The 11342-nt window shown below is 51.1% G+C and overlaps 1 protein-coding gene across 1 annotated transcript in view; it reads left to right on the top strand.

The window, feature by feature from the left end:
• The first annotated feature begins 988 nt into the window (after nt 1-988).
• The window catches only part of LOC141076413 (uncharacterized), a 60989-nt gene continuing 50635 nt past the window's right edge, over nt 989-11342 (top strand). Inside the window, 3 exon segments of the mRNA XM_073563865.1 lie at nt 989-1121; nt 1205-1302; nt 1974-2064. Of these exon segments, the coding sequence (XP_073419966.1) occupies nt 989-1121; nt 1205-1302; nt 1974-2064 (322 nt within the window).

The raw sequence follows: 11342 nt of genomic DNA, 5'->3' as shown, positions 1-11342 counted from the left end.
CCTTGGTCCAGTCCGGAACTTACCTCTTCATAAGAGCTTATCAGATTAGTCTGACAGGAACGGCCCCTTGTAAACCCATGTTGATATTGGGTCATGAGGTTATTCTTCTCCAGATACTCCAGTATAGTATCTCTTAGAAAACCCTCCAGGATTTTACCCACAGTTGAGGTTAAACTTACTGGCCTATAATTTCCAAGTTCAGTTTTTGTCCCCTTTTTGAATATTGGCACCACATTTGCTATACCCCAGTCCTGTGGTACAGACCCTGTTATTATGGAATCTTTAAAGATTAAAAATGATGGTCTATCTATGACTGTGCTTTATTCCTGCAGTACTCGGGGGTGTATCCGATCCGGGCACAGGGATTTGTCAATTTTAGTGATTTTTAGACGCCGCTGTACTTCTTGCTGGGTTAAGCAGGTGACATTTAATGGACAATTTTTATCCCTGGTCATGTTATCCGTCATGGAATTTTCTTGTGTAAATACTGTTGAAAAAAGTCATTTAGCATATTGGCTTTTTCCTCCTCCTCATCCACCATTTCACCCAGACTATTTTTAAGGGGGCCAACACTATCATTTTTTAGCTTCTTACTATTTATGTAGTTAAAGAATGTTTTGACGTCACATTACATCATTGTTATCTATGGGAATAACAGATGGACAGAACTGGAGAGGTGAGGACTCTGGAAATGTCTGGAGTGAGATTTATTAATGTGTCTCTCCATTACCAGGATTACACAGTGGTGAAGAAGACCTCTAGTGATCGCTGTCAGGACCCTGTGTCTGAGGGATGGGGAAGACCCCTGAGCCCAATCACGGGGCCTCCGCCTCACCCCCTGATCCATGAGGACATCAATGACCAGAAGATCCTAGAACTCATCTACAAGATGATTGAGCTGCTGACTGGAGAGGTGACACTGCTGGGAATGCTGGGACATTATACAGTAACACTATGAAGGGATCGGGGGGGATGACAGTATCATTGTATGTGTCAGGTTCCTATAAGGTGTCAGGATGTCGCTGTCTATTTCTCCATGGAGGAGTGGGAGTATTTAGAAGGACACAGAGATCTGTACAAGGACGTCATAATGGAGGTTCCCCAGCCCCTCACATCACCAGGTAATAGACAGGACTAAATACACACGGCCTATAATTATCTGTATGTAGAGAATGAATTCAGTCCCTGTATGTGTTTCCTCCAGATCTATCCAGTAAGAGGACAACACCAGAGAGATGTCCCCGTCCTCTTCTTCCACAGGACTGTAACCAAGAAGATCCCAGTGCTCCTCAGGATCATCAGGTAGATGGAGAGAAGGTGTCAGGAGATCTCCCCTATGATGTGTAGACGGCTGTAAAGGTCTTGTGCTCAGTCTTGTTTTATGTCACCATCCTGTTAGCTCTTCTCTGAACTTGCTCTCGCTTGTCAATGCTTTTTTTTAAGTGTGATGCCCAGAACTGGACACAGTGTTCCAGAAGAGATCTGACCAAGAAGGAGTAGAGGAGTAGAATTATTTGACGTGATGTAGACTCTATACTTCTCTTAATACATCACAGAACTTGTGTTGGCAGCGGATTACTCACGATTCTCTCCAAGCGTGTGACAACAGAAGTTGTTTTTTCAGGAGCAATCAAGAACAATATATGATAAGCTTAATAGATCAGGAATAAATCATTTGAGTGTCTCTATTTGTGCAGCATCTACAGCAGGCTGCTTCTCCCATACTCAGACACAGCAGGAAAACAGGAAATACAGTCACATGCTCTCCCTGTGTGAGCCTCTGGGAGTTTTTTTTTAAACTTTATAAACAGCATACAAATCTAGCAACTAAACAGTCATGTACATGAATGGAGTTGTTGCACTAAAACTATTCCAACAACTTGTATAATGAGAACGGTGGAGATGGCAGGATTAGAGCTGATCATAGATGGGACTTCTCCATCTGTCTGTGACTTTTACAATATTTGTTTCAGGGTGAAGATCTGACCCATATTAATACTACAGAGACATATGTGAGGGGTGATGAGTGGTGTAAAGAGGAGATTCCCACATATGACTACCCAGGTGAGTAGTAACCACTGAATGCAGAGAAGTCACAGATTCCTCTCAGTCACCGACTGTGGCTGCTTTATCGGTGGTGTAGTCCGGCCGTATTACCATGATCACCATTTTGCCTCTAGCCCACAACATTCTCCTCCACCCAAAACTGTTCAAATGACTTTGGGCATTGAAAGCCCTTTTCTATAGAACTTACAACCTGGTAGATCCATCTACCCCTGGGATTAGAAGACACTGACCGTTACCTGCCCAGATCTGTAACTATAAAGCCAAATGACAGCGTACGTAAAATGTGCTGACAAGTTAGAAACTCACTTGAAGAAAACTATTATGCTGGGCCTGTAACAGAAAGCGGAGGGTAATGATGCTGTTGGCTTCCTAGATCCCTGAGATCTAATATCAGGGCTGTAATCTCATCTCCCAAGATCTTGATACCGAGACCTCCATCTGCGCATGTGCCGCCCCCCGGCAGCCATGTTCACAGAGTCCACCGCACAGGAGGAAACCATGGACATGCGGGGGGCTCTGGCCTTTCACGAAATGTCGGCAGAGTCCCCCTGCAGCAGCGGACTCCCCGGGCAGCAGCGCCAGGCACCCCAGCAGCACCAAACAATCACAGCGGTGCACTGCACATCGGACCCCCCTCATCCCACCCTGTGGCCTGCAGCATCACCCCACTCCTGCCTCCTCCAGCAGCGACCCTGGGACCCCGCTTCACCACAGAAATAAGACGCATGGATTATAAGAAGCACCACCATTTTATTAAAAAGAAATTCCTATTTTTCTCCTCAAAATTTGGGGTGCGTCTTATAATCCAAAAAATACGGTAACATGTTTTTTATTCTAGTTCTTTTTGTACAGGTTCATTTTGTATGGTAGTCTGATGATGGTGGGATCGGCCTGCCTCACTTATGTGAGTCTGCAACTACCTGGTAGCCTTTAAAATAAGGTCTCCATTACCTCTGCCAGATGGCTGAGATCTAAATTTAAGACACCTCAGCTCTGCACTATTATAAAAAGTTCTCTATGAATGTCTAATCTTTCTTCTTGAAACTCATCTGATGGAAAATATTGGCCCTTACGATAGTTTAGATTGCCAAGAGCCACCGAGCCCCATACTCTAATTACCCAGAGAGTTTTCACCAGAATCATAGGAAACAAATGGACCTTACAAATTATTTCCCAATGTCTCTTGAGTCCAACAATCCCCTATATATGGTTGTACACTACTGTCTGGGCACATGGTAGAGTTAAGAAAGGAAGGAGCGCCATTTAGCTATTCATACACAGATCTTGATGGAATAGTTTGCAGACACGATGTACTGGGAGCACTGTTAGTGGTCACCTGGCAGATCAAAAGATGGCCACCACTATTTTCCAGATCCCAGTGATTGCCTTGCTCATCATCCTTTAACCCCTCTACATGGATCTGGACTTACACAGAGACCCCTAGGCTTGGGCCATGGTGTTACCCGCTATTCTGTGGAGTGAGATGGCAAGAAGAATAGTCAGGTAGTTGGTCATAACCAGGAGGGCAGAGAAAGTACAAAATCAGAAGACACAAGTGTAGTCAGTAAGCGGGCTGGGATTACACCAGGAAACAAATACACCAGCTGAGCACAGAGGACTGAACCAGAGGAGAACAAGGCTGTATCTAGCAGATTCCGGGAATAGGCTTCAAGCTTTAGGAGGGTTTGGTGCTTTCTAATTGGCTTAAGCAGGTAGCAGATTGCTACCAGATTGCTGGACAGCACACAAACCCATACTGTGACGACCAGCCCACCGCCGTTATGTGATGGGGCTGAGCACTTCGGTACCTGTGGACACATCTACCGCTTCAAAGAAAGGGTTAACGGGTTCAGTCGGCACAGATACATCAACATCATCATCATCCTTCCTAGGAGAAGAATGGTTATCAGTTTGCTTTGGTACATTCACATCAGCATCAGCATCGTACCTGGGGAAAGAATGGTTGTTAGTTGCATCATTACTCATCAAGGCATTAGCAGGTAACACATTCAGTTTCCCGTCATCATCATCATCTTCAGGGTTAACGTTACCCTTATTATCAGTTTGGGGAAGGGTGTCAGGGACGTAGTATGCAACCATCCGCCCCAAGTCAGTCCCCAATAAAACATCAGTGGGCAGGTTTTCAGACACTCCCACCTCCCTCAACCCGCTCCCGGCACCCCAGTCAAGAAAAACTCGTGCCACTGGCAAGGGACAACGGGTGCCTCCAATCCCGGTGACAGTCAGGGTTTTCCCCTCAACAAACTCTTCAGGGGCCGCCAGTCCAGGACGGATGAGGGTTCGTTCAGCCCCGGTGTCCTTGAGGCCTGTAGCAAGACGGGCCCCCACCTGAACAGGTTGAACGTTGTCGTCAGCCCTCCCAACCACACCTCCCACCAAAAGAACAGAGGCGTTGGGCCCGGGGGCCTTGGCTGGGGGGTTCTTCGGCCTATTCGGACAGGTGTAAAAGAAGTGACCAGGCCGCTGGCAGTGGTGACACAGGCGACTGTCAGTAGCCGACCTGCTGTTGGCAACAGGGACTGGGCCTCCGGAGGGACGGCTAGCTGGGGCATTGGGGTTGGTTGCTGGCTTACCCCCTTTCCAGCTGGTGGCGACTGGCCTCCGCGTCTCGGGCTTCCGGTTGGCCTCGTGGTTGTCGGCGATCTGCGCCGCTTTGTCCGCGTTCGTTGGTTCGCGGTCCAGGATGAACTGTCGGACCTCAGCTGGGCAGAGATGCAGGAACTGGTCTTTGATCATCAGGTCCCGTAGCTGCTCAAAGGTTTCAACGGACAGTCCATGGATCCACTGGTCAAAGTGGGTCCTGAGTCCTTGCACCACATCACTGTAGCTATCATGTGGGCCACGTTGGAGGTGCCGGAACTTCTTTCGGTATACCTCAGGTGTCAGCCGGTATTTGGCGATCAGCGCCTGCTTTATGGCGTCATAGTCATCATCGGCTTCTGGCGGAAGAGAAGCAAATGCCTCCAGGGCTTTGCCTTTTAGCCCTGGGGTCAAGTACCTTGCCCATTGGTCTCTGGGCAGCTGGTACTGTCTGCAGGCTTTCTCAAAGGCTCGCAGAAACGTGTCCAAGTCCCCGTTCTTTTCCATCACGGGAAAAAGCTCTGGCCGGGGTTTAGGAGTCTGGATGCTGCTGGGCTCACCGCTTCGGGCTGTGGGGGCATTCCCACCCCGCTGGAGTACCTCCAGTTCATGGGCCCTCTGCTCCTGGCGCTCGGCTCTCTCAGCCTCTGCTCGGCGCTCAGCTCTCTCAGCCTGGGCTTGACGCTCGGCCCTCTCAGCCTCAGCTTGGCGCTCACGTTCGGCTTGGGCCTCCTGCCGATATTGCTGGATCAGCCTCACCCGCCCATCACTGTCTTCGGCGGGGAGTTCGTCCAAGGCCATTTGCAGATAGGGGTCCACCCCGTTCTGGCTGAATGTGGGGCCAGCGCTCAGGAGTGGAGCCTCTGCTGCAGCCCCATTGCCACTTGGGCCAACTTCTGCGCTCGCTGGATTCTGGTCATTGTCCAGCTGCACTAGAGCCGCGATCATTTGAGCTCTGTTTTTGTTCGTGGCGTCAAGGCCTTGGTACGTGCATAACCCAGCAAGAACTTCCTTTGTCTGCCGGTTGTACCAAGGTTCTCCTTTTGCCGCCATGGTTGCCAAATAAAAGATAGAAAAAGAAAAACGAAGAAACGGGAGGGGGATACTTGCAAGTACACACTAATGTCTCAGGACTAGTAACCACTGAGTCTGTTCTCCAAAACCTATGATGCAGGATTCCCGCAGGAACCGTGCAGGTTTTTAGTGAGAGGAATGATTGCTCAAACCAAATCACTAATGCTCTAGGATTATCCCACCGCGCTGCCACCAATATGTGACGACCAGCCCACCGCCGTTCGTCCACTTACGGGCGACGACTAACGGGGGTCCCGCTGCCACCAAAACGCGACGGACAGCGGACCCTGTGTCACCACTATGTCACAATCCCACCACTGACACCGGTGTATCAGCGGACGGAGGGACGTGACACAATGCCGGCACACGGCTATCACAGGCGCAGTGGGGCTTATCTTAGATATCCCACCACTGGCACCATGTGACAAAAATATCCAGCAAGCTAATCTCGCTCTACAATTTGCCGCAGGGGGAGTTTAATTTGGATGCCCCACCACTGCTATCAATCTTCCAAGTACTGCGGGGATTTATGTATATCCCACTTTCTCAGTTCCACTTTGGAACTCGCAGCTCTCCGGCGCCCCCTTACCCTCAGGTCAGTCAGGGAACTGCACCTAGGATAATTAGTCGCCGGACGGGCTGCCTGTTGTGAACCGGCAATTAGGCTTCTGCAGTAAGGGAATTATCAATGCTGTGGCCGCAGACCCTTATTCAGCAATATAAGACCCTTCTAGACTGCCAGCAAGCCGCAATAGCCGTGCACAACGCGCTGCCACCAGTCACGGTTACTTAATTCACAGTGTTAAATTAAGAGGGTCCGTGGCAAACCCTTTGAATTAGTAGCGATTATCTAACAAAGGCGTATAGTTCGATTCTTAGAGCATGGAGACAGATCTAAATAATTTCATTTATTTTCCGAAAGAGGACAGTGATTACAGATAAAAGTTGCTATAAAATTGAGACATAAAATATGTACAGTACAGGTATAAAATAAAAGTGGAGAAAACAAAGAGATTACACTCACAGTTCCATATTGTTCCTTAGGCAGACCATGCGGCTAAGGTGGGTGGAGGCGGAGCTGCACTTCTCCGCTCATCTGAGTTCTTGTCAGCACGGACTCTGCAGCTGTTCTGTGCTGGTTTGCCCAGGGAAGGCCTTATAGGCTTTGCTTTGTGACATCACGGAGAGATGCATTCTGGGTTGATCCCTCCTCTCTCATCCGAGTTATGTTTTGGCTACAAAACTTAGATTAGCTATAACTTTATGGGAGAAGCTGGTATGGACTCATCAGTGGTATCATGTTACCCAGCGTAATGAGCCTATCAAGAAAACATCAAACATCTATGCGATATGACCATCCATTTGGGCGCAAATCATATCTCAGGTTCTGGACATCCGAGAGTTTTGCAACAGGCACCACAGAGAAGCTGGGTCTGCTCGGATCGCAGAAATATGATTTTCATATCTCTACTTGGTACGGTTTTCGCAGGGCTCTTAAAGTTTTTATTTCAAACAAAGACCTTTTTCCCGCATTTTTCTCTTTCAGCTGAGAGAAGCCAAATGGTGTGAGGAAGATGGTCTAGCTAATTAACATTCCTGCTCTTCCAGAGGAAGTGGCAGGGTTGATAAAACCTGGGGGGGAAGGAATTCCTACTACTGACAGTTTACAATGTCCTAGGATGGAGGATTTGTTAGCACATTGCAACAGAAAACATATCTTGCAGACATTGTACATCACACCTCCCCCCTTAAGAGGGCGCTAAGGAGGCATTACCTCTCGGTAATCGGCCATGCGCACCTCAGCGGGTTCGCCCCGGCAGGACAACCCATCGGCATTGCCGTTTTCACTGCCCTTCCTGTGTTTTACAGTGAAGTCATACTGCTGAAGGGCAAGGCTCCAGCGGAGCAATCTTCCATTGGTTCCCGACACTGTGTGCAACCAGCTCAGAGGGTTGTGGTCAGTTACCACCGTGAAGGCGCGCCCGTACAGGTAGGGCTGCAAACGTTGCAGTGCCCACACCATGGCCAGACACTCCTTCTCGATGGTCGAGTATGCCACTTCCCTCGGCAAAAGTTTCCGGCTTAGGTACAGCACGGGGTGTTCTTGGTCTCCCGAGTCGACCTGGCTAAGCACAGCACCGAGGCCAAACTCGCTGGCGTCGGTCTGTACCAGAAACGGGCGACTGCTGTCGACTGCTCTCAACACTGGAGAGTTGCACAGGGCTGCTTTCAAAGCTTGGAAAGCCGCCTCACAGTCATCTGTCCAGTTGACTGTTTGGGGTAGCCTCTGCTTGGTGAGGTCAGTCAAGGGTTTGGCAAGGGCGCTATAGTCCTGTACAAACCGCCTATAGTACCCTGCAGTGCCCAAGAAGGACTTCACCTGTTTCTTGGTCCTGGGGGTGGGCCAGGACACGATTGCGTCCACTTTTTCTGGCTCCGGACTCATGGAACCCCCGCCTACCCGGTGCCCCAGGTAGTGGACCTTGTGCATGCCTATCTGGCACTTCCCCGGCTTGATGGTCAGGCCTGCCTTGTGAAGACGCTTGAGCACCTCCTGGAGGTGCTGAAGGTGTTCCTCCCAGGTGGAACTGAAGACGGCAATATCGTCTAAGTACGCCACTGCGTACTCCTCCAGTCCCCGAAGCAGGTGGTTGACCATCCGCTGGAAAGTGGCAGGGGCATTCTTCATGCCGAAGGGCATGACCGTGGACTCGTACAGTCCAAAGGGGGTGATAAAGGCGGATTTCTCCTGCGCCTCAGGGCTCAGGGGAATCTGCCAGTATCCCCGACTCAAATCCATGATGGATATGTAGTTGGCGTTTGTCAACCGCTCGAGCAGATCCTCGATGCGCGGCATCGGGTGGGCATCAGAGGTTGTGATGGCATTGAGCCCCCTGTAGTCCACGCAGAACCGGGTGGTTCGATCCTTTTTAGGCACGAGGACTACAGGTGAAGCCCACGCACCTTTTGACCGTCGAATCACTCCCAGCCTTAACATCTCATCGACCTCTTGGCGCATGACTTGTTGCACCGTTTCAGAGATCCGATAAGGTGTTCGCCGTAATGGGGCATGATTCCCGGTGTCCACCTCATGAACCGCTAACTCCGTCCTCCCAGGACGGTTGGTGAACACGGGCCAGAAGAGTTCCAGGGTGGCCATCAACTGCAACCGCTGGGACACGGTGAGCGAACCACTTATCTCCATGTCCTCAATGGACCCATTGGCCTTGGCCTGGGCCAGCATGTCCAGGAGGGAATCTTCCTCCCCATCCTCTGGCAGATTGCAGACCGGTAGGACGCAAGCTTCACGTTCGTAGTGCGCCTTCAGCATGTTGACGTGAAAGGCCTTGCGCCTACCCCGAGCATGGTCAAGCGTGACCACGTAGGTGACCGGGTTGAGCTGTTGGTGGACGACGTACGGGCCTTCCCAGGCTGCCTGAAGCTTATCCGTTGGTACAGGGACCAGCGCCCACACCTTTTGACCCACCTGGTAGGTCCGCTCCCGGGCGTTCTGGTCATACCAGTGCTTCTGGTCAGCCTGAGCCTGCGTCATGTTGTCATGCACCAACTGCGTCAAGGTCTGCATCTTGTCATGGAAGCGCATGACATAATCCACGATGGACACTTCTGTGGGGTTTGGCTCATCTTCCCAGGATTCTCTTATCAACCCAAGGGGTCCCCGGACTCGCCTGCCATACAGGAGCTCGAAGGGGGAGAACCCGGTCGAGGCCTGCGGAACTTCTCTGTAAGCGAACAGCAGGTGTGGGAGGTACCGCTCCCAGTCGCGCCCTTGGGTCTCAACCAGTATGTGGAGCATCTGTTTGAGGGTACCGTTGAAGCGTTCACACAAACCATTAGTCTGTGGGTGATACGGACTCGATACCAGCTGCGTCACCTGCATTTTCTCACAGAGAGGCTCCATTAGGCGAGACATGAATTGGGGCCCTTGATCGGTAAGCATCTCCCTGGGAAATCCTACTCTTGAAAAGATGGTCACCAGTGCGTCAGCCACCTTATCTGCCCTGGTTGAAGACAGAGCTACTGCCTCCGGGTACCGGGTAGCGTAGTCTACCACGGTGAGAATGTATCGCTTTCCGGAGCTGCTGGGGACGGACAGCGGCCCTACAATGTCCACCGCGATTCTCTGGAAAGGCTCCTCTATCACCGGCAAAGGAATAAGGGGAGCCTTAAGAGCAGGCCCCGCCTTACCCACTTTTTGACAGGTGGCACAGGAGCGGCAGTAGTGTGTTACATCTGTCCCCATCTTGGGCCAATAAAAGTGTTGAGACAGCCGTGCCTTTGTTTTGCTGATCCCCAAGTGTCCAGCGAGTGGAATCTCATGGGCAATCCGCAACAACTCAGTTCTGAACTGATAGGGGACGACCAGCTGTCTTTCCCTCAACCACTCCTTTTTAGGATCTCCGGGTACTGTCTCCCGGTACAACCTTCCTCGTTCCCAGAACACCCTCTCCTTATCAGACTTGGAGGTGGGCGTCTCGGCGAGACCTCTCAATTTCTCCAGGCTGGCATCTGAGTGCAGAGCAGCCTGGAACTCCATGCTGGAGGCTGCCAGAAGTGACGTCAGGGTCCCCTCTTTACTGGGACCCTCTGGAACCGGCTCTGGGTTCACCTCTGGTTCAGTCTCTCCTGTAGCAGCAGAGGGTCCAGAAGACAGTGCGTTACCTGCGATCTGGGCACTCTGACTGCGTGTGACAGCTGCTATGTATGCTGTCTCCCTGGGGATTTCTTCAGACCCACCAGCTGGTGCTGCCCTTGGCTCTACCTCCCCATCCACCCCCAACACTTCAGGAGCAGTGCTACTTATGGGCCAGTTACCTTCCTCGGTGGCACTGGTCAGCTGCATGGCATTACCTTCCTCATGGTCCCCATGCACCTCCCCATTTCCTTGAGCACCGTTGCTTACTCCTGCCAGGGGTTCCTCAGCCGTCTCACTCCGCAGAGTGATGGGGCTGAGCACTTCGGTACCTGTGGACACATCTACCGCTTCAAAGAAAGGGTTAACGGGTTCAGTCGGCACAGATACATCAACATCATCATCATCCTTCCTAGGAGAAGAATGGTTATCAGTTTGCTTTGGTACATTCACATCAGCATCAGCATCGTACCTGGGGAAAGAATGGTTGTTAGTTGCATCATTACTCATCAAGGCATTAGCAGGTAACACATTCAGTTTCCCGTCATCATCATCATCATCAGGGTTAACGTTACCCTTATTATCAGTTTGGGGAAGGGTGTCAGGGACGTAGTATGCAACCATCCGCCCCAAGTCAGTCCCCAATAAAACATCAGTGGGCAGGTTTTCAGACACTCCCACCTCCCTCAACCCGCTCCCGGCACCCCAGTCAAGAAAAACTCGTGCCACTGGCAAGGGACAACGGGTGCCTCCAATCCCGGTGACAGTCAGGGTTTTCCCCTCAACAAACTCTTCAGGGGCCGCCAGTCCAGGACGGATGAGGGTTCGTTCAGCCCCGGTGTCCTTGAGGCCTGTAGCAAGACGGGCCCCCACCTGAACAGGTTGAACGTTGTCGTCAGCCCTCCCAACCACACCTCCCACCAAAAGAACAGAGGCGTTGGGCCCG

Source organism: Dendrobates tinctorius, unplaced genomic scaffold (genome assembly GCF_039654945.1).
Source record: "Dendrobates tinctorius isolate UK_male_01 unplaced genomic scaffold, ASM3965494v1 ptg000404l, whole genome shotgun sequence".
NCBI classification, from domain to species: Eukaryota; Metazoa; Chordata; class Amphibia; order Anura; family Dendrobatidae; genus Dendrobates; species Dendrobates tinctorius.
The sequence above is the reverse complement of the archived record's forward strand: the minus strand, read 5'-3'. Positions and strand labels throughout refer to the sequence as shown.